At 26.4% G+C, this 23704-nt stretch overlaps 6 protein-coding genes across 6 annotated transcripts; 4 read left to right on the forward strand and 2 right to left on the reverse strand.

Annotated features, from left to right (window-relative positions):
• Window positions 1-911: 911 nt before the first annotated feature.
• OCT59_012508 (uncharacterized protein) lies at window positions 912-3645 on the forward strand (the record flags this gene model as incomplete). The annotated part of the gene is made up of 12 exons (XM_066134524.1): window positions 912-1014; window positions 1123-1274; window positions 1361-1385; window positions 1552-1561; window positions 1641-1714; window positions 1795-1877; window positions 1952-2129; window positions 2195-2965; window positions 3046-3194; window positions 3272-3385; window positions 3510-3535; window positions 3624-3645. The coding sequence occupies 12 exons, from the start codon at window positions 912-914 to the stop codon at window positions 3643-3645; spliced, it is 1707 nt and encodes a 568-aa protein (XP_065989783.1).
• Window positions 3646-5930: 2285 nt separating this feature from the next.
• OCT59_012509 (uncharacterized protein) lies at window positions 5931-6290 on the forward strand (the record flags this gene model as incomplete). Its single annotated transcript, XM_025311750.1, has 1 exon — window positions 5931-6290. The coding sequence occupies one exon, from the start codon at window positions 5931-5933 to the stop codon at window positions 6288-6290; it is 360 nt and encodes a 119-aa protein (XP_025168607.1).
• Window positions 6291-6874: 584 nt separating this feature from the next.
• On the forward strand, window positions 6875-7099 carry OCT59_012510 (uncharacterized protein; the record flags this gene model as incomplete). Its single annotated transcript, XM_066134526.1, has 1 exon — window positions 6875-7099. One exon carries the CDS (start codon window positions 6875-6877, stop codon window positions 7097-7099), a length of 225 nt encoding a protein of 74 aa, XP_065989784.1.
• A 572-nt stretch (window positions 7100-7671) lies between these two features.
• OCT59_012511 (uncharacterized protein) lies at window positions 7672-8564 on the reverse strand (the record flags this gene model as incomplete). The annotated part of the gene is made up of 6 exons (XM_066134527.1): window positions 7672-7727; window positions 7798-7842; window positions 7913-7957; window positions 8038-8082; window positions 8169-8461; window positions 8560-8564. The coding sequence occupies 6 exons, from the start codon at window positions 8562-8564 to the stop codon at window positions 7672-7674; spliced, it is 489 nt and encodes a 162-aa protein (XP_065989785.1).
• An 8824-nt stretch (window positions 8565-17388) lies between these two features.
• OCT59_012512 (uncharacterized protein) lies at window positions 17389-18721 on the reverse strand (the record flags this gene model as incomplete). The annotated part of the gene is made up of 2 exons (XM_066134528.1): window positions 17389-17566; window positions 17619-18721. The coding sequence occupies 2 exons, from the start codon at window positions 18719-18721 to the stop codon at window positions 17389-17391; spliced, it is 1281 nt and encodes a 426-aa protein (XP_065989786.1).
• Window positions 18722-20821: 2100 nt separating this feature from the next.
• On the forward strand, window positions 20822-22105 carry OCT59_012513 (uncharacterized protein; the record flags this gene model as incomplete). Its single annotated transcript, XM_025311749.2, has 2 exons — window positions 20822-20832; window positions 20914-22105. The coding sequence occupies 2 exons, from the start codon at window positions 20822-20824 to the stop codon at window positions 22103-22105; spliced, it is 1203 nt and encodes a 400-aa protein (XP_025168604.2).
• Between the last annotated feature and the right edge of the window lie 1599 nt (window positions 22106-23704).

Consider the following 23704-nt stretch of genomic DNA (forward strand, 5'->3'; position numbering starts at 1 on the left):
TTATATTTTACCTGATTATTTTGGATTCATTTTTCCTTTTTTTTTATGATGAAAAAGAGCCACCTTAGATATTATATTTAAGGGTTTATTGAGGTTATTAATAAGGGGGAAAACTATCGCAGTTTAATTTTAGGATTTGAAATACAGGGGAATGGTTTTAAAATAAAGTTATTTTAGGATTTATTATTTTTGTTATTTTATTTTATTATGAAACTCAGAATATATTAATATTTTATTGCATTAAATAAAGGATTATTTTTGTAGCTTGTGATGGCAAACGTCTTTATGATGGGTACAAGTTCTACACCATCAAAAAAAATTCGGACATGTGATTTTGAGCATGTGATTTTACTATATACAGCGGCAGTTGTGGTAACAATTCTTACATCCAAGATAATTTCCTGATGTAATTACCTATAAGAACTGCTTTTATTTATGCCTAATTGTATTTCTATTTTTATGAGATCAAAATAGTTATCTAAAGAAATAAATTCTAATATTCAATTTCATTTTAGTTGCGGAGGCTCTAAAATTGTTTATAAATTTACATAATTACACTTAAAATGAAGTTAGATAATATATATTATGTATATTTTTGCTTTCAATAATTATTGAATCACAAATAATAAAATTAAATCAAAAAAAAAAATGAAAAGGATGACTACCAACATTTTTAATTATTAGAAATCAAATTGAGAAACATTAAGAATTTTCATGGGCCTATTATTTATATGTATTTGATTGTACCACGCTAAAAATTATGAAATTGGACACGTGATCGATCATATAAGAGTATGTCGATCATCTTGTTATCCAGATTTAGAAAAAGGATGCATTTTGTTCACATGCTAATCACATATACAAAAATTTTCTATCCTCGAACAGTCGAACTTTAACTTTGAGAAAAAACGATGAAGGATGATACAATCACACCGGATGAAGAAAATCTTCGCTCACCGAAAATTTCAACACCTGGAACTAGTCGAAGTGTAACGTTAGACACCAATAAACCAGGTATTATTATTATTTTTTTATTATTATTACATTATTATTATAGTATTTTCTCTTTTTTTTTGATATATTTTAATATTTTTTCCAATTTTATTTCAATGAAATGACTAGTATTAAGAAATAGACAACGCCAACGTTCACAATCTCAACCGCCTACTATTAATTACCAATCTACTAGGCAAATTGAACAAAATAAGCCATTTACTAATCTAATTTTAATTATTTTAGTTATTTTAATTTTATTTATTGCGTCATATGTGTTTGTAAGAAATTATTCTTAATGCTCGAAAATTTTAGTAAGAGTTCGTTCGCATTAATTTTCATTGATATATTTTAATTTACCTCAAAGATATTTTACGGACCCAACATTCTAGGTATATCGCATAAATGTATAATACTATAATTTACCTACTTTTACTTTACATATTAAATATATTAATATATTTATACTTTATTAGGTAACTTCTACTTTCGAACTTCTGATTTAAACATCATTTCTCTTTAGTAAACCAATTATTCCTTTGGACTGGATAATTATAGCATATAATAAGTAAGGACTGAGAATATAAAATCGTTTTTCACGAAATTTATACTTTTTAATACAGTATTTATCAATTTGCACTCTTTAGACCTGAACCGATTCCGACTTTATTGGATATTGACATTATTGACGCACCAGCCATACTCTTAATTGGAAAAACGGGTATGCCTTGATATTGTGTCTTTCTTTTTAACAATTTGAATTTTTTTTTATTGAAAATATGTTATACATTTGTTTGAAAGGCGCGGGTAAAAGCACATTAGGGAATTTATTGTTGAAAACTTCCGAATATGAAAACCCGACTTTTCCTGTCTCTGATAGCTTTGTGAGTATAAAAAATAATGTACTCTATTTTAGATAATTTTATTTACTATTATTTCTAACTCGTAAAATGATTAGTCATCCTTCACTAAAAAATCTGGTTTCGCGACAATAAAAATTGATAATAAAACTTATAACGTTATCGACACGCCAGGAATTTTTGACACTGATAACCCCAACGAAGTTACTCTAGAAGAAATTGCTCGAACTATCCGAAAATGTTCTTATGGGATTAAGGCCATATTGTTCGTAATTGGTAAGTGAAAATACTAATTATATTATTCACAATAGAGAGATATATATTTAAAAAATTGTTTATAGAAGCCAAACGGTTCACGATAGAACAAAAAGAAATGGTTAACAAAATAAAATTATTTCTCGGAGATGAAGCGCTCCGATATATGATAACTGTCTTTTCGTTTTGTGACAAAAAGCAAACCGAAAATCTTGATAATTTTAAAAAGTCATCTTGGAATAAAGAATTTAAGGATTTCATCAATTCCATGGGTAATCGATGGGCTATTTCTCCGAACTCAGATATTTTCCCGCCTGATAATCGTGTGCATCAACAACGCCTCAGAGAATTATGGAATCATATTATTTCTATAGATGGAGTGTACACAAATGAATTACTCAAAAAAGCTCGGAAAAAACAAGAAGAAAATGCAAGAATTGCGAAAGAAGCGGAAGAGAAACGAAAAAGAAAATACGATGAAAGTAGGAGAAGAGAAGGTGAAATAAATGCATTGGCGAAATATGAGATGTGGAGGGCAGAAGATGAGAAACAAGCAAAAGAAAGACAAAAAAAGGAAATAAAGGAGATAGTGGGATCTCTACTCAAAAAAATAGAAGCCCTAGAAAAAAGAGTGGATGAACTTTCCGGTGGTTGTTTCGAGCTTGAAACACAAGTCAAGCTTGAATCGGGAAGAATTATTAAAATGTCAGAACTTCAAACAGGGGATCGAGTGCTATCAAACGTAAGAAATGATATTGATGAATATTCAGAAGTTTATCTTATTGCTCACATTGGAAAACTCGAGCATGAAGAAAAGTTTGCTAAAGTCAACTTTACTAGACCGGATGGATCTAAAGGTATTTTTGGGGGATAATTTGCTTGTAATTTGACAAATAAATAAATTATTCATTCTTATGATCTATTTTCATTTTTTTAGGACAATTGCGGCTCACAACTACTCATTATGTCTTTGATGAAAATTTATCAATAATATTCGCTAAAGATCTGCGTCCTGGAGAAACAAAGATTTTGGTATCAGATGATAACAATAAGCTAGTTTCAGTCTTTGTGGATGATGTAACAATAGTGAGTTTTCAAACTTTTATTAATACTGTAAAAGTTAATACTTTTCTTGACAATTAATACCCTGATATTTTAAACAGGAATTACATGATGAGTACATTAGTTTCTACACACGAGCTGGGTCAGTTATCGCCAATGGTGTGCTTTGTTCCTGTTACGATCAATGCCCACCGTCTCAAATGCTTATGGATCTGGTTTTTTTACCAGTTCGTTTGTGGACTTATATTATACCAAGTACACATCGTGAAGAACGACTTCATCCATATGTTCAGTTCTTTGAAACTGTATATCTTTTATTTATAAATTTTATGGGAAAAGGCAAACGACTTATTGGAAACTAAATCGTTAGTACAAAAATGTAAATTAATTTGGTTTAGATGATAATATTTCATGATATTTTGTTAATAAATATTTTATTTGAAAATTTGATAGCGGTAATTTGATTTGTGATTGATAATAAGAGACTAATTTACAAACCATATTCCAAATTAACCAGACGAATCTGACTGATGTGCAGAGGTCAAGTTTAATGTAGGCTACAATAAATGGTTCGTTAATCATGATAATACATAGCCTCTGAGCCTTGGTATCATTTATAAAAAAAAACCTAGTACTTTAATATTGATATTATCAAGATCGGGATTAATTTTGAATTAATAAATATGATAATCAAAAATCTATAAATTATATAAAACTCATTCAAATGATCAAAAATTGGTAAATCTATTGTTATCTAGGGAATTTAATCGACTTAAAAAGTTATAAATGATGCGAGATCAATTAAAATCCAAAAATCGATTGACCTTTGATTGATCACGTGCAATCGATTTTTTACTTAATTTAAACGATTGAAACTTGCACATTTTTACAATAATTCATTTTTATTATAATTATTTTACTATATTCCTTATTAATTTATTGTTCTATTACAATCAAAGTATCTTTTATGTTTGAATTAAAAAAAAATTAGTATTATTAATTTCATGGGAAGTTGGGAAATCTATATCAACGACATTGTTTAAATCAGTTTATGAACTTTTCTGATTCTATCTTCATCCTTAAATCACAAATTAAATAAATGAATTAATCGCATTACTTCTTTTAACGGTTAATAGCTGAAAAATACTTAATAAGTATTCAGGCCAAATTGTTCGAATTGACTTAAGTTAATAAAATCTTTTTACAATTAAAAGGATTAAACTTTTTTAAAAAATATAAACCAGGATAACAAGGTTTTTTAAACGAAATAAAATAGTTTACCTTTTTCTCCAATTAGATGAAAACAAAGTGTTTTCGTGCGGTTAGTTTGTTGAGGTTTTTGTTTTTATTAATTTAACATTTTTTTTGCCCAGCTCGTGAGTTAAAGTGAATAATGTGAGTTAAATTTCGTACTATTATTGATATATTAATATATTATATTTTCTAGTTTTAGATGATGGTATTATTATCCAAAAAAAAATCGTAATTTAAGTCGCAAACTTTGCTATAAGATTATTAAATTAAAGACTGTTTGTCAAGGAAATTACAATTCTAATATTTGGAAAAATTTTTGAAAATTATAATTAGTTAAAAATATAACAATGATTAATTATTTCTTTCCTTTAAAGGGTGATCTAAATTTTTTTAACTAAGCAAAGCAAAATCGTATTGTACCATGTACATGATTATAATTTATATTGTGTGATGCATTAACCGAAAAAGCCTATGCAACAGAGTGACCAAAAAATTTAGGAAATTAAAAAAATTTTGTTAAGGCATAATTTAAGATACCGCCATTTGACCATTTAAGGGTATAACTCTTAAATCTGAACTCACAAAACTTACAAAAAAAAGTATTTTTGTATGATTTTGATCGACATCCGCATATTTTCTAGGTTAACATATTTTTTTCAGACGCCTTTTTATAGGTTATTCTATTATTAAATCTGAATTCATTTTTAATTTGAAGATTTCAATGGATTCTTATACTAAAAAGTATTAAGCTAATTCAGTCATAATTATACATGTAACGCAATGCATTTTCAGCGAAATCTTTGAAAATTGGACTAGTGGGAATAATGATATTGATGAATTTATTCAAAAAACTCAGCTATTAGCTCATCATGATGTAAAAGAATCGGCATTAGAATGGATAACTTATGATAGATTTTATATTGCAAATTGCAAGTATGAAGTAATTTGGATTGATGGGATATGATATTATTTATTGGAATAGAGTACATCAAAATTGGAAAGGAAAGATTGTAATATGTTTGTTAATTTGAAATGTTTAAATAATTCAAAGAGTGTTACATTAGAATTTACGGATGAGGTATAATAATTTATAAATTTGCAATAATAAATCTTCTTTGTACTAATTTTCCTATGATATTGGAAAGACGACATTTATGAAATTTAAAATAAGCAGGCTACGTAGAGAGTCTAACTGTCAAACGTTGCTATAAATATAAAACCGTTGGAGCTGAGATCCGCCTAATTAAAGTTTTAGAAATAGTATACAGGAGCGGTGAATATAAAATGAAAAGGACGGAGTATTTCTTTAGGATGTTTGATGCGAAGCTTACCTCACGTGAAATTAGAAATTGATATACTGTAGAGTGTAGTAATTAGCAGGTGGTAAAGAAATTAAAAGAAGAGAAAGATAAATCAGACGAAAGAAATAATGGACACTTCGCCAAAATAATTAACATAAACAATATCAGATATATATTAATAATATACTTTAACGACGAAAAGGATATGATGAAGGCCGTTCATAATTCTGCAATGCAAGAGGAAATTGACGCAGGACTGCAGATTAAAGGGCAAGATGAACTAATAGGTAAAGAAGGATTCTTCAAGAAACCGGGAATTCGAAAAATGGCAAATAACGTAGTTAATTCTCATAGTCTAACGGGTTCAATGATTCCGAGTAACGTTTTAGTTAACGATTTTAGCAAATTTGAATGCAGAACTGAATTTAACGATAGAATTAAAGATATCAATGTTAGTGTGGAAGGATCAAAAGGTAAAGGAGAAGTTGTCGAATCGGAAAATGATGAAGAATTGAATGGGAACAAAAAACGTGTTGTAAAAACCCATGGCAGTAAGGAAGATTAACCATTCAATAGAATAAACAAATGTGGGAAAGTAGGGTTAGGTTTTGTTTCTTTTTCTCGCCGGAAAAGAGTATGGGATAACCTAGTCAAGTGAAATGGGAAATCTTTGCCTAGTATCGATTACATTTCCATCGAACGAACGAAGTTTAATTTGACTATACTTTTCTGATATTTCACTTTTTTTGATTGAATTTATATATTTAATATTTTTGTGTTCACCTTAATGGGATTGTAATAATAGGAAAATAGTTAGTAATTGCATTATTAATGGAAATACACAAATTTCTGGGATTACGTTAATATAGCAAATAAATTTTTAGAAAAAATGTAGTCCATAGTATAAAATTAATAAGTAGTAGGCGTAGGCCGTAGGCGCCCTACTTCCGTTAATAGATAGAATAACCTGGTGTATATTAGTGTTATGCTTACTGTATTTTTTTTTCTTTATAAATGTATTCTCATTCTTGAATTCCATTATAATAAAAGGGAAATGCGCGTTACTAACAAAAAAAATCGTCTTTGTATTAATATCTGAGTTATGCTTACGCTATATGGATATGTGTGAAAAATAATGGTGTCACTGAAATGGCTTTATTAAAAGAAAGTATCAATAAAGTGTTGTCCGATGATTTGAATGTCAACGAAGCGGCGAATCAACGTCCTGAATTTGAAGAACCAATTTTGGATGAAGCATCAACTAAATCTAACATAATGACCACGGCGGAAGGTTTAGTTAGAGAATTGACGAGAGGACTAATCAACGAAAATGGCTCAGAATATGTAAGACTGGTAGTGAAAAATCATTGCTGAGATTGGTTCTGGACGAATACTTGACAAATATTCAAAAATTGATATGGATGGAACGATGCAACGAAACAATAGAATTAGAAAAACAAATGGGAATTTTTAAATATCTAGAGAGAAAAAAGAAGGGAGTTAAAGGTAGTAGTGACGAAGGAGAGAGAGATTTAGATAATATTGAAAATATTGAAAAACAAAAAAAAGAATAAAAAAAAAACATTTTAAAAATAGATTTAGCAGGAAAAACAAAGGAAGACGTATTTAGATTAGGCAATTCAGATCGATTTAAAATAGCAAATCAGGTACATGTAATAGGTATTTAGTAAATACTTAGATTTATTTAGTTTATACTATATTAAAATCCAGGTGGATGTGTCTAAATTTTTTTAAATACTTTCTAATATGTAAATATATATATGAAGTTCAATGTATTAATTATAGTGACAAAATTTTCTTTTTGAAAAAAAAAGAATAATTTTATAATTAAACTTTGATATGATATACTATCAGCAAAAAATTAAATAAAGATATATAATTTAAAAAACAATACATTAATTACGGATGAAAACTGAAACGTTAAGTTAACTATTTTCATTAACGTTAATATTCAATTGAGAAATATTGATTTGTAAGGATTCTATTTAATAAATTAAGGCTTATTGTTAGTAATTGTGAACTAAGAGTATTTTAAAAATCGTTATATTTACCATTTTCATTAATATTCAATTGAGAAATGTTGATTTGTAAAGACTCTATTTAATAAATAATACTTTATATTATTAGTATTTTATAAACTAAGTGTTTTAAAGTCATTATATTTACCATTCTCATTAGTACTCAATTGAGAAAGATTACGCCGTAAAGATTCTATTTAATAAATTAATATTTTATTATCAGTATTTATAAACTATGTATTTTTAAAGTTATACCACAGGTAAAATATTTACCATTCTTATCAATATTCAATTGAGAAAACCTAAGTTGTAAAGATTCTATTTAATAAATTGAAGTTATTATTAGTATAATATTAACTAAATATATCTACAAAGTAACAATTAATAAATTGCTTTATTAATACCTGAAAATTCCTCGCTTATTATATTATCATTTTTCTCATAATAATCATCAGAATTTTTTGGTTCGGGAAGATTATTGAAATCAAGCGATCTACTTGTATAAATAGCTTCCGAATGTGTTTTGTATGATAATCCTAATATAGTCTGCGTATTTTCAGTTAATAAAATATTATTTATTGCATCTGTTTTTTCAATTTGTCTTCGTAATTCTGTATCATACAATAATTGAGATGGGTCTAACTTTTCATAGATTTCTTTTGCTGTTGGTCTATTTAATGGGTCTGCGTCTAAACATCTTTTAATTAAATTCACGATTAACTCGGGTACCTTAATATTAAATCTTGGTCTTAGCCCGTGACAAATTTTTATTGCTAAATGATTATTATGGCTCACATCATAATATGGAGGTAATCCAGAAATTACTTCGTACACTATTATACCAAAACTATAAATATCAGCAGCTTTAGTATAGTAATTCCTTCCTCTTAAAATTTCAGGAGCTATATAAGGTAAAACACCGTATGCACAGTTTTTTGTATTTTTTGATGCATTATAATTTGCAGGTTTACATAATCCCATATCAGTTATTTTTATGTATTTATTATTTACTAGTATATTGCCAGTATGCAGATCTCGATGAATTAGTTCATTTTCATGAATGGTTCTAAGCCCAAATGCAATATCACATAAATATGTAATCTTATTGAACCAGCTTAATTCATTAAATCTTGTATTTAAAAAATGCCGCAAACTTCCACTGTCTGCATATTCCAAAACCATAATATAATTTTTTGTTTCTGGATCTTGAGTTATTCCATAAAATTTTATAACAATACCTCCACCTACTTTATTATGTAATTTAATCTATATATAGTGTTAAATAAAATAGTATTTTAATTATAGATAATAAATTAAATTAGATTAAATATATGTACTATACCTCATTCATAAATTCCGATGTAACATTTTTTGAATTATTTAAACTTTTCAGAGCTACAAACATATTCTGATCTTCTCTTTTCCAATTTTGATTTTCATTATCCCATCTATTTCGGTACCTTATACATCCATCAATCCAATTTGCTTTATACACTTTACCAAACCCACCTTTTGCAATATATTCAATATCATAAAATCTATTGTATGGTATCCATTCTATTACACTATATGTACGATTATGAGCTAACAACTGACTATCTTGAATGAATTTGTCAATATCATCATTACCACTAGTCCAATCTATGAATTTATGTTGAAAGTATATTGTATCACATATACTGTTACACTTTTTACATTTACTATTTGAAACTATTGCATAATTTTTTGTTTTTGGATTTTGAGTTATTCCATAAAATTCATGATCAACTTTAATCTACAAATATATAATATTAGTAAATTTAAAAATTTCATAATTCTCATTAAATAATAAATTACCTTATTCATAAATTCTATTGATACATTTTTTGGATTAATTAAACTTTCTAAAGTTACAAACATATCCTGATTTAGTCTTCTCCAATTTTGACATTTATCATCCCATTTATGTATATATCCATCAATCCAATTTGCTCTACATACTCCAATTTTTCCAATATATTTAATACCATAAAATCTATCATAAGGAATCCATTCTAGTGCATGTGATATTTCATCATCTTTATGGGTTGTTAGTTGAGTATCTTGAATAAATTTATCAATATCTTTATCACCACTAGTCCAATTTTCAAAATTTCGTTGAAAATGCATTGCATTACATGTATAATTGCATTTTTTACATTTATTATTCAAAACCATCATATAATTTTTTGTTTCTAGATTTTGAGTTATCCCATAAAATTCATGATCAACTTTAAACTACAAATATATAATATTAGTAAATTTAAAAATTTCATAATCCTCATTAAATAATAAATTACCTTATTCATAAATTCTATTGATACATTTTTCGGATTAATTAAACTTTCTAAAGTTACAAACATATCCTGATTTAGTCTTCCCCAATTTTGATATTTATCATCCCATTTATATATTTTTCCATCAATCCAATTTGCTCTACAAAGTCCAATTTTTCCAATATATTTAATATCATAAAATCTATCATAAGGAATCCATTCTAATGCATGTGATATTTCATTATCTTCATGAACTGATATCTGAGTATCTTGAATAAATTTATCAATATCTTTATTACCACTTGTCCAATCTATGAATTTATGTTGAAAGTGTATTGTGTTACATATATTGTTACACTTTTTACATTTATTATTTAAAACTATCATAAAACTTTTTGTTTCTGGATTTTGAGTTATTCCATAAAATTTATGACCAATCTACAAATATAATATATTAGTAAATTTAAAAATTTTATAATTCTTATTAAAAAATAAATTACCTTATTCATAAATTCTATTGATACATTTTTTATATTAATTAAACCTTTTAAAGTTACTAACATATCCTGATTTAGTCTTCTTAAATTTTGATATTTATCATCCCATTTATATATATATCCATCAATCCAATTTGCTCTATATACTTCCATTTTTTCAATATATTTAATATTATAAAATCTATTATAAGGTATCCATTCTAATGCATGTGATATTTCATTATCCTTATGAACTGATAACTGAGTATCTTGAATAAATTTATCAATGACATTATTACTACTAGTTTAATTTTTAAAATTTTGTTGAAAATGTATTACATCACATATAGAATGGCATTTTCTACATTTATCACTTAATACAACCATGTAACTTTGTGTTTCTGGATCCTGAGTTAAACCATATAGTTTAGGATTTCTTTTTATCTATACATATAATATAATGCATGTTAGTAAAAATTAAGTATGTAAAATTTTATTAAAATAAGGTTTTTACCTTATTTATTATAAATTCTAATGTAATTGCTTTTGAATTATTTAACCTTTTTATAGTCACAACCATATTTTGATTACATCTATCCCAATTTTGACTGTAATCATTCCATTCATCTATAAATCCATCAATCCAATTTGCCCTATATACTCCAATTTTTTCTGCGTATTTAACATTATAAAATCTATCATAAGATATCCATTCTAGTGCATGTGATATTTCATCATATTTATGGACTGATAACTGAGCATCTCGAATAAATTTATCAATATCCTTATTGCCACTAGTCCAATTTATGAAATTTTGTTGGAACTGTATTGCATAACATATGTGATTACATTTTTCACATTTATAATTAAGAATTAACATATAATATTTTGTTTTTGGATCCTGAGTTATTCCATAAATTTCATGATCTTTTCTTATCTACAAGTAAAAAAAATGTATCAATAAAACTAAAATTCAAAATTTTCATTTTAATATGGTAATAACTAAATAAATCATAATATACCTCATTTATGAATTCTATTGTGATTCCTTTTAAAATAATTAAACTTTTTACAGTTACAAATGCATTTTGATTATACCTTGCCCAATTTTGAACATAATCATCCCACTCGTCTGTATATCCATCAATCCAATTTGCTTTATATATTTTACCAAATTTATCTTCTGCAATAAATTCAATATTATTTAATCTATCATAATATATCCATTCTAATGCACCCAATAGTCCATAATCAGTATGTGCTGATAGCTGCGTATCTTGAATAAATCTATCAATATCTTTATTACCGCTAGTCCAATTTATGAAATTTTGTTGAAAACGTATTGCATTACATATGTAATCACATTTTTCACATTTATAATTCAAAACTATCATGTAATATTTTGTTTCTGGATTTTGAGTTATTCCATAAACTTCGTTATCTTTTTTTATCTACAAATATAATATATGATGTATTAATAAACTAAAATACAAAATTTTCATTTAATAATTAAATTAATTATACTGACTTCATTCATGAATTCTATTGCAATTTCTTTTGAATTATTTATACTTTTTATGGTCACAATCATATTTTGATTATATCTGCCCCAATTTTGATATTTGTCATCCCATTTATATATATATCCGTCAATCCAATTTGCTATATATACACCAATTTTTTCATTATATTTAATATTATAAAATCTATCATAAGATATCCATTCTAATGCTTTGCTCACATAATGATGGGCTGATAACTGAGTGTATTGAATAAATTTATCAATATCTTCATTACCACTAGTCCAATTTATAAAATTTTGTCTAAAATGTATTGCATTACATAAGTAATTACATTTTTCACATTTATAATTCAAAGCCATCATGTAATATTTCGTTTCTGGATCCTGAGTTATTCCATAAATTTCATGGTCTTTTCTTATCTATAAATATAATATCATAGTGTATTTATAAACAAAAATTCAAAATTTTCATTTAAAATTAAATTAATTATACTGTACCTCATTTAAGAATTCTATTGTAATTTCTTTTGAATTATTTAACTTTTTTATAGTTACAATCATATTCTGATTATGTCTGTCCCAATTTTGATTATAATTATCCCATTTATATATTTTTCCATCGATCCAATTTGCTCTATATACTTCAATTTTTTCAACATATTTAACATTATAAAATCTATCATAAGGTATCCATTCTAATGCTTTGCTCACATAATGATGGGCTGATAGCTGAGTATCTTGAATAAATTTATCAATATTTTTATTACCACTGGTCCAATTTTTAAAATTTTGATGAAAATATATTGAATTACATATATATTCACATTTTTTACATTTAGAATTCAAAACCATCATGTAATATTTTGTTTCTGGATCCTGAGTTATTCCATAAATTTCATAATCTTTTTTTATCTACAAATATAGTATTATGTAATTATAAAACTAAAATAATTTTCATTTAATTATTAATAAACTAATTATACTGTACCTCATTTAAGAATTCTATTGTAATTTTATTTGAATTATTTAAACTTTTTATAGTTACAATCATATTTTGATTATATCTATTCCAATTTTGATTATAACTAACCCATTCATGTATTTTTCCATCAATCCAATTTGCTCTATATATCCCAGTATCTTCAATATAATTAATATTACAAAATCTATTATAAGGTATCCATTCTAATGCATGTGATATTTCATTAGCATTATGAACTGATAGCTGAGTATCTTGAATAAATTCATCAATTTCATTATTGCCACTAGTCCAATTTCTAAAATTTTGTTGAAAAAATATTGCATTACATATATTATACCATTTTCTACAGTAATCACCTGATACAACCATATAACTCTGCGTTTTTAGATCCAGAGTTATTCCATAAATTTTGTGATCTTTTCTTATCTACAAATATAGTATAATGTATTAATAAAACTAAAATTTAAGAATTTCATTAGTAATTAAATTAAGCAAACTATACCTCATTCATGAAATCTGTTGTAATTTCTTTTGAATTATTTAAATTTTTCATAGTTACTACCATGTTTTGATTAAATCTGTCCCAATTTTGATTATAATGATTCCATTTCAATATAAACCCATCAATCCAATTTGCATTAGTTTTATATATTTTACCAAACCTATCTTCTGCAATAAATTCAACATTATGGAATCTATTATAAGGTATCCATTCTAATATATCTGATGATCCATGATCAGTATGTGCTGATAATTGAGTATCTTGAATAAATTTATCGATATCTTTATTACCACTAGTCCAATTAACAAAATTTTGTTGGTAATATATTGAATTACATATATGGTTACATTTTTCACACCTATTATTCAAGACCATCATATAATTTTTTGTTTCTGGATTTTGAGTTACTCCATAAAATTTATGATTAACTTTAATCTACAAATATAATATATTAGTAAATTTAAAAATTTCATAATTCTCATTAAATAATAAATTACCTTATTCATAATAAATTCTATTGATACATTTTTTGGATTAATTAAATTTTCTAAAGTTACAAGCATATCCTGATTTAGTCTTCCCCAATTTTGATATTTATCGTCCCATTTATGTATATATCCATCAATCCAATTTGCTCTATATACTCCAATTTTTTCAATATATTTAATATTATAAAATCTACTATAAGGTATCCATTCTAATGCATGTGATATTTCATTATCTTTATGAACTGATAGCTGAGTATCTTGAATAAGTCCATCAATTTCATTATTACCACTAGTCCAATTTATGAAATTTTGTTGAAAAAATGTTGCATTACATATATTATACCATTTTCTACAGTAACTGCTCAATACAACCATATAACTTTGTGTTTCTAGATCCTGAGTTATTCCATGAATTTTGTGATCTTTTCTTATCTATAAATATATATAGTATAATGTATTAATAAAATAATTATATATTATAATTCAAGACTTTCATTAATGATTATATTAATCATACATACCACATTCATGAATTCTGTAGTAATTTCTTTTGAAATATTTAAATTTTTTATAGTTACAACTATATTTTGATTATATCTGTCCCAATTTTGATTGTAATCATTCCATTTCAATATAAACCCATCAATCCAATTTGCTTTATATATTTTGCCAAACCTATCTTCTGCTATAAATTCAATATTATAACATCTATCATAAGGTATCCATTCTAATGCATCTGATGATCCATGATCAGTATGTGCTGACAGCTGAGTATCTTGAATAAATTTATCAATATCTTTATTACCACTAGTCCAATTATCAAAATTTTGTTGAAAATATATTGAATTACATATACAATTACATTTTTCACATTTATTATCCAAAACTATCATATAATTTTTTGTTTCTGGATTTTGAGTTATTCCATAAAATTTATGATAAACTTTAATCTACAAATATAATATATTATTAATAAATTTAAAATTTCCATATTTTTCATTAAATAATAAATTACCTTATTCATAAATTCTTTTGATACATTTTTTGGATTAATTAAACTTTCTAAAGTTACAAACATATTCTGATTTAGCCTTCCCCAATTTTGACATTCATCATCCCATTTATATATTTTTCCATCAATCCAATTTGCTCTATATACTCCAATTTTTTCAATATATTTAATATCATAAAATCTATCATAAGGTATCCATTCTAATGCATGTGATATTTCATTATATTGATGAACTGATAGCTGAGTATCTTGAATAAATTTATCAATATCTTTATTACCACTAGTCCAATTTATGAATTTATACTGAAAATGTATTGCATTACATATATAATTACATTTTTTACATTTATTATTAAAACCATCATGTAGCATTTTGTTTCTGGATCCCGAGTTATTCCATAAATTTCATGATCTTTTCTTATCTATAAATATCATAATGTATAAATATAGTAGTATAATGTATTAATAATTTTATTAATTATACTGTACCTCATTCATGAATTCTGTTGTAATTTCTTTTGAATTATTTAAATTTTTTATAGTTACAATCATATTTTGATCATATCTGTCCCAATTTTGATCATAATCATTCCATTTATATATTTTTCCATCAATCCAATTTGCTCTATATAATCCAATTTTTTCAATATATTTAATGTTATAAATCCTATTGTAAGGTATCCATTCTAATACATCTTTTATTTCATAGATTGAATGTGCTGATAACTGAGTAACTCGAATAAATTTATCAATATCTTTATCACCACTAGTCCAACTTATAAAATTTTGTTTAAAATGTATTGCATTACATATGAAAATACATTTTTCACATTTATAATTCAAAGCTATCATGTAACATTTTGTTTTTGGATCCTGGGTTATTCCATAAATGACATAGCTTTTTCTTATCTAAATGTATAATATATTAGTAAATTAAAACATTAAAATTTTTTTCATTATATAATAAAATAGTTACTATACCTCATTTATAAATTCTGTTGTAGTAATTTCCTTTGAATTATTTAAATTTATTATAGTTACAACCATATTTTGATTATATCTGTCCCAATTTTGATTATTATCATTCCATTTACTTATAAATCCATCAATCCAATTTGCTTTATATATTTTGCCAAGTTTATGTTCTGCAATAAATTTAATATTGTTAAATTTATCATAAGATATCCATTCTGGTGCATTTGATGTTCCATATTTGGTATGAACTGATAGCTGAGTATCTTGAATAAATTTATCAATAACTTTGTTACCACTAGTCCAATTATCAAAATTTCGTTGAAAATATATTGAATTACATATATGGTTACATTTTTCACATATGTTATCCAAAACCATCATATAATTTTTTGTTTCCGGATTTTGTGTTATCCCATAAAATTTATGATCAACTTTAATCTACAATAATAATATATTAGTAAATTTAAAAATTTCATAATTTCACATTAAATAATAAATTACCTTATTCATAAATTCTATTGATACATTTTTTGGAGTAATTATAACTTCTAAAGTTACAAGCATGTCTTGATTTAGTCTTTCCCAATTTTGATATTTATCATCCCATTTATATATTTTTCCATCAATCCAATTTGCTCTATATACTCCAATTTTTTCAATATATTTAATACCATAAAATCTATCATAAGGTATCCATTCTAATGCATGTGATATTTCATTATCTTTATGAACCGATATCTGATCATCTTGAATAAATTGATCAATATCTTTATTACCACTGGTCCAATTATCAAAATTTCGTTGAAAATATATTGAATTACATATACGATTACATATTTCACACATATTATTTAATTCTTCACTAATGTAAGATAGCCTGATTGGTTTTTCCTTATCCATTAATTTTATACTGAAATTTTTATAAAGGATATATTTGCAAGAGAAACCAAAATAAGAAAAAAATTATTTATTTTTATTTATATTTATTTATTTATTTATTTTATTTTATGTAAAGTCGGAAGGACTATTCTAAGAGAGCATTAATTACAATAATTACGCCCAACATTTAGTCCATCATCTACCCATGGGCAGACCCAAACTAATTATTATATTCCATAGACTACTCCGACAACACGACCGATGAAGGAGCAGGACTGAGGAAGAAATGACAATTAAATGACAAGCACCAATCCGTATCTTTCTTTCAGCCTACAAGGCTGCCACCTGTAAATACTGTAAGAGGTGGAATGATTTACACTATTTTAAGTTGTTAAAAATCTAACGTAAAAAACGAACTAAAATGCTAATAAGCATGTACAGATAGAAACTAATATATTAATAAATCGCTATATAAAAATTTGACTAACGAGTACTTAGATAGTACGAGCAGACGAACTATTTCCTAAATCCTTCAAGGCGGATAATATACGAACCTTTTTATTTTTATGATAACTATAATGAGTATCTAAATTGCCATTATCACTGGCACGTCGTTTAAGCGGTCTGTCGTCCATAATGGCACAAGGCTGAAATGCCAAACCGATTTCACCCCTATAAGTTGACGGTAAAAATATTATCGTAAATGTTAACCCAAGAGCGTAACTCTTCTAAGATTTCAGTATCTTCAAGTTTTTTCCGTTCAATATCCTGTAATATTTGTAATCGACGCTTTTCACGTTTTTTGCGTTCGCATTGTTTAAGTGGTCCAGATACGGTAGGTAATTCGGGTATTACTTGGGATGAGATTTCAAGTAATTTCATCTCATAATTGTACTGAGCGTTGGTGACTTCCATTACACGATTACAAAGATCTTCCCGGTATTCGCCTTGATCGGGAGTGGTATCCCATTGTATTCCAGCATTAATTCTTCCTTGTTCATATTTTATCGTTGATACGTGATCATCATAGATCTCTTTCATGAGAGCAAGCCAGCCATCACTGCCAACTGCAAGTGGTTGTAATTTCTTTTTCGAAACTTTATGACGAGAAGGTTGATTCAATCGACCACCTTCGTAAACTGCATACTGAGGAATTAACGGAATATAATGTTCAGGTACATTCTCCCAATTGTCAGTATTAGCTGGGGATATAGGATTATCATTCGATGTAGATGCGACAGAGCTAACGTTACAAATTGTCTCCACTAAAACAGGTACAGATACAGTCGTAGGTTCAGGAAATGGGATCGGAAAGGTGTAATAACCTTGTGATGGTTCGATGAATTTTTTCTTGTATCGAAGGTGTTTGACAGGAGTGGTGAATCTTTGATTTTCTTGAAATAATAATTTGTGACGTCGTGCAGCTCGGAGTTTATCTTCCGTTAGCGCATTATCATCCAGCTTGGCGTTATGAAAAGTATGCCTAACCAAAGCATTAAAACGAGCTTCTTGTCTTTTTTTCACCTTTGGAGACGAACTGGGAGTAAATTGAAGATTCCCATATTTTTTGCCATAAATAAAATCAAGTCCTTTTGTAGTGACGACATTAGTGTTATACGCATGGTATGATGTGGTGAAAGAAATTCCTAATCGGTTCGAAAAATTCTGATGTATCTTCTTCTTAGCCCATCTATTGTAGAGGCGGGTTGCGTGAAAATTTTTAAATGTTTTGCAATGACTGACGTCAGGAATTTTGTTATCCTTCGAGATGAAATATAGGGCTAGATTCTTATGGTGAATAATACAGGCATGACGGTGATTTGACATTATGAAAGGAACCGGAATGGAACAGGTCGCAATAGTATTGGAATTTATTTTTATTTATTTATTTATTTATTAGAAGGTTGGTTACCGATGCATAGTCACGTGAAATGTGTAACCATTGATCGAATTTTGAACCTCAATAATTTTATATCTTATAATGGAAAAAAATTGGTAGATGTATTAATTATTATTTAATGTGATTTAAGATAAAAAATTTCATATCTAACAAACGAATCACTAATTAGCATATCTGTTTTCATTTCTATTAATGATAAACAAGATGTTTGAGAAATAATTAAATTAGCTTATTTGATGGAGCTTATGTTACCGAAATGAATTCATTATTTTAGTACATAATATTGATGTTGAACAATGCTGCGATTTCAATAATTCCGACGACTTCTAATGGATTCGATTTTCGACTAAATTTGATTTTAGTAGAATTACTTCCAATAGATAATAATTTAAGTTGAACGACCAAATGTTACTCTAATGTGACATAGTTTTTATTGTTGCCACCTTTGATCTACAGAACACTTAGGCATGCATCAATTTATTTGATTTCACTATATATCAAAATAAATTCTTTTTAAGAAATTATTGTTTACTTATTATAATACGTATTTCAAAAAAAAAAGGTCATTGTAAATTTTCCAAATAAGTTTAGTAATTTTACGCCAAAATTTTACACCATAAAATTAGCCATTTGTAAATCTTTCCAAATAAGTTTAATAGAATGGGTTTACCTGATTTAGGATTTGCAATCATAGTAATGCTGGCCGACATTAAATTTGGCCGGAATTTGCACGTGACCAAATTTTTGCAGATCACATCCAAAAATAGATAATAAAATTTACCGAAAAAGTATAATCAAACCCTTTACTTTTTTTGCAAGTTTACTTAGAAAAAAAATGGAGATTTTAAATATAATAATAAAATCAACTTTATTATAGAACTTAAAATGGCATTGAGTTATTCATTCAAATTTTCGATAAACTAACCTATCCATTTTTAGATATGATCGGCAAATTGAAGATCCTTCCTTTTTTCAACAATCCAGGCGAAATTACGTAATTCTCGCCCTGATGAAATAATAGTAAATATGTGCCGAACTACAAATTTTCATCAAGTATATTATTGCACAAGTACAGTATATTGCCCGGAAATAAGTCACCAGTCACCTACAAAGTATTATGATTATTGCGCAAATATTCCCCTATGTAAACTTTTTTTTATTATTTATTAACTTATCTTTTGTGATTAAGTAAATGATCCTCAAATTCAATTGCAGCCACTATTGTTATAATTAAGATTTAATAAACTTTGTTTTTTAATAAAATTATTTGTCATAATGTATATTGTATTATTATATACTGTAAGTTAAGGAAAATATTTATTATCTATTAATTGTAATAAATTATTAAACTAAAGAACAAATTATGATCTTGAAATTTGGTTATGATTAAAAGTTTTAAATCTTCAAGTAATTTTTTTTTCTAAAAAAATTTAGATCGGATTTAAAAAATTGGTAAAAATAATCTGCAAAATGACCGACAAGCCAGTTAAGTCTTGCACAACGTGCTAATTATTTCTCTGGTTTTTATGATAGATAAATAAAATAAATAAAAATACAACCTAATTATAATTTTACTAACTGAATAATCTGACATTTGATTTGTTAATATTATTTGATCAACACAGAGTTATGATTAATCAATAATGAAACTTTATATGAGTAACTGCGTATCTTTTCCATTTGTGTCATCATATATTTTTTTTTATTCCGGAGTTAAAGTTTTACTTCCACAAAGTTTATCTGTTATAGTAAAACGCGTATATTAATTTTCACCAAAAAAAAAAATGACAACAACTTTTTATCCTAGTCTTTCAAATGACTTTTCCTTAATATTAAATGATAGTGATGATTTTAATGTCATTATTCAAGTTGGTGAAAACCAAAATATGAAAGAATTCCAAGCACACTCAACAATTTTACGTGCTCGTTCTCCTTATTTTAAAAGTGCTTTATCAACTAGATGGGTTACAAAGAAGAATAATATAATTATGTTTTATAAACCAAATATCACTCCAATAGTTTTCGAGATGATTTTAAAGTAAGTTACTGTATATATCTTTAAGGTTTTTTTAAAATTAAGTTGATTCCTAAATTTCGTAATTTCTCTTTTTTTTAAAAGATATATTTATACAGGTGTGCTTGATTTATCAGAACAGTTATGTGAAGATATTCTTGGACTTTTAGCAGCATCTGACGAATTACTTCTTGAAGAATTAGTAGAATATTTACAAGATTACTTAATTGGACAAAAAAAAAATTGGGTTCAACAAAATTCCGTTTTGATTCTTAATAACTTTGCGAGATGCAAGAAATTACAAAATTTTTGTTTTGAAACTATTTGTGAAAATTCTCAGCCATTTATTACCTCAAAAACCTTTTTCTCATTAAATAAAGATATTCTCTATAGTTTACTTGAACGAGATGATTTTCAGATTGAAGATGATGTCGCTTGGGATTGTTTAATTAAATGGGGTATTGAACAAACACCCGGTTTGGGAAATGAAAATAGTGTTAAATCCAATTGGAATGATGAAAATTTTGAGGCATTAAAAAAAACTTTGAATCAATTTATTCCTCTTATTCGATTTGTAGGAATCTCTCATATTGACTTTTTAAATAAAGTCCAACCTTATAAAGATATTTTTCCTGATAATATTTATAAAGAAATTGAAGATTTTTATTTTAAGGGTGTTTTACCAAAAATAACAATTTTACCACCTAGAATAGGAATATTTGAATCAAAGATTATCAAGCCAAAACTTGCCAATATAATCGTTAATTGGATTAATAAAAAAGATTATCGTACTATAAATGATTCTTATTATAAGTTCAAACTTATTTATCATAATACATATCATAATAGAATTAATAATCATTCATTTAAAAATAAATGTAATGGACAAGTAGCAAGTTTAGTTTTGATTAAACCTTTGTTTTCGAATAGAGTCTTTGGTGGGTATAGTTCTGTTGGATTTAACTCAATAGGAGATAATAATTTTATATTAAAAGATGATGATGATGAGTATTATTATTCATCAGATAACTTTATTTTCTCATTTAAAAATGGCGAGGATACTCAAAATATGAAAATAAGTCGTGTATTAAATCATTCTAAAGCTATATTGGATGAATATAATTGTGGATTTAATTTCGGTGGTTCATTATATATGAAAAATGGTAATTTATGTGTTAATAATAAGTGTGGTAATTATAAATATAATTTAGATGGTAATGGAAATTATACGATTAAGGAAATTGAAACATTTATTGTAGATAAACAGTTCATTCACTTATCGTTATTGAATCAATAATAATATTATAACAATGCAATGAAAATTGTAAATTGTAATTTATCTGCAGTAATCTCAAATTAGAAAAGTTCGCGATTATTATTAATATTATTATTATTAATAATCAAAAAAATTAATTTTAAAAAGGAATGGCTGCATGTAACAAGTATGTAACAGATAGTGTGGATTTCGCTACTAAAATCGAGAAAATTTTATAAAATAATTTTTCCATTTATACTATGATTTGCTCAGTATATGTTAAAAAAATATTAAATTGATAGTCATAGAAAAGAAATGAAAGCTATTGTACAAGTTAAACAACCAATGATTTTGCGTAGAAAACTGACGCTAATAATCTTATTATATCTTCCGCTTGTTTGAAATAATATCCTCTTTTTTTAATATTGTATATAAGATTATGTCAGTAAAAATATTGTTCCCATAATATAATCAATAATTAATTTTTGATAATGTTGATAAATCCTAATAGTTTTATATTGATTTCACATATTATTTTAAACTGAATAAAATCTAAAAAAAAATTTGTACTGTATTTATTTGTTTCAATATCATGAAAAATACTGCGGAAATCATCTATTTAATTTTTTACGAATAGAAAAATATTTTTACAAAATTTCAAAATTGTTATGTTATAATGTTTATAACTATACATAATGATAAATTGTCACGTTAGTATTTATATTCTATGAAAATTCTTATAGTGGAAGTTAGGGATGGCAACGGTCACGGTCATTAACCGGTTATGACCGGTCATGACCGTGACCGATATCGGTCGGTCAAAGACCTCTGACCGACCGTTTGACCGACCGGTTTGACCGACCGGTTAACCGACCGTTTGACCGACCGTTTAACCGATCCTGAAAACGTTTGCGAAACGTAATTTAATAAAAAAAATGTTTCGCAAACGTTTTTTTAATTATTTTAATAGAAAACGTTGCGAAAACGTTTTTTATTAAGTATTTCAATTAAATTACGTTTCGCAAACGTTTTCAGGATTGGTTAACCAGTCGGTCAAACGGTCGGTTAACCGGTCGGTCAGACCGGTCGGTCAAACGGTCGGTCGGTCGGTCAAAGGTTCTTGACCGGTTATGACCGACCGATGACCGACCATGACCGACCGTTGCCATCCCTAGTGGAAGTACTTGAGTAATTACTTTTTCTAAGTTTATATATTTGAACTTTTCTACGAAGAGAAACATTCTCATACGAATTATTACTGCGCATGCGCCATTCATAACGATTTCTGAAGTCAATCGAATGCGAACTTGTGATTTTTTTTTCATTAATTGCGTTGATTTATTACGTTGATTTATTATATTGTTAAAATTATTAATTATTATTCAAATAGAAAGAATAAAAAAATTTGAAACAAAATAATTTGTTCAACAAATTGTTTGTCGAACCAATTTAGGTATGACCGAGACTCGAATTAAATTTTATAATTTTATTGTACATCGTCTTATTAACAATACACGAATATCAAACATAATAATACGGCAACATAGTAAAGAACATCTAAAAAAAGAAATTTTATAAAAAGGTTCGGATAACAGAATTTTGTAATGGTATTGCGCTATAAAAAGTTTCAACAAAGAATGT

Source organism: Rhizophagus irregularis, chromosome 2, assembly GCF_026210795.1.
Source record: "Rhizophagus irregularis chromosome 2, complete sequence".
Classification (NCBI taxonomy): Eukaryota; Fungi; Glomeromycota; class Glomeromycetes; order Glomerales; family Glomeraceae; genus Rhizophagus; species Rhizophagus irregularis.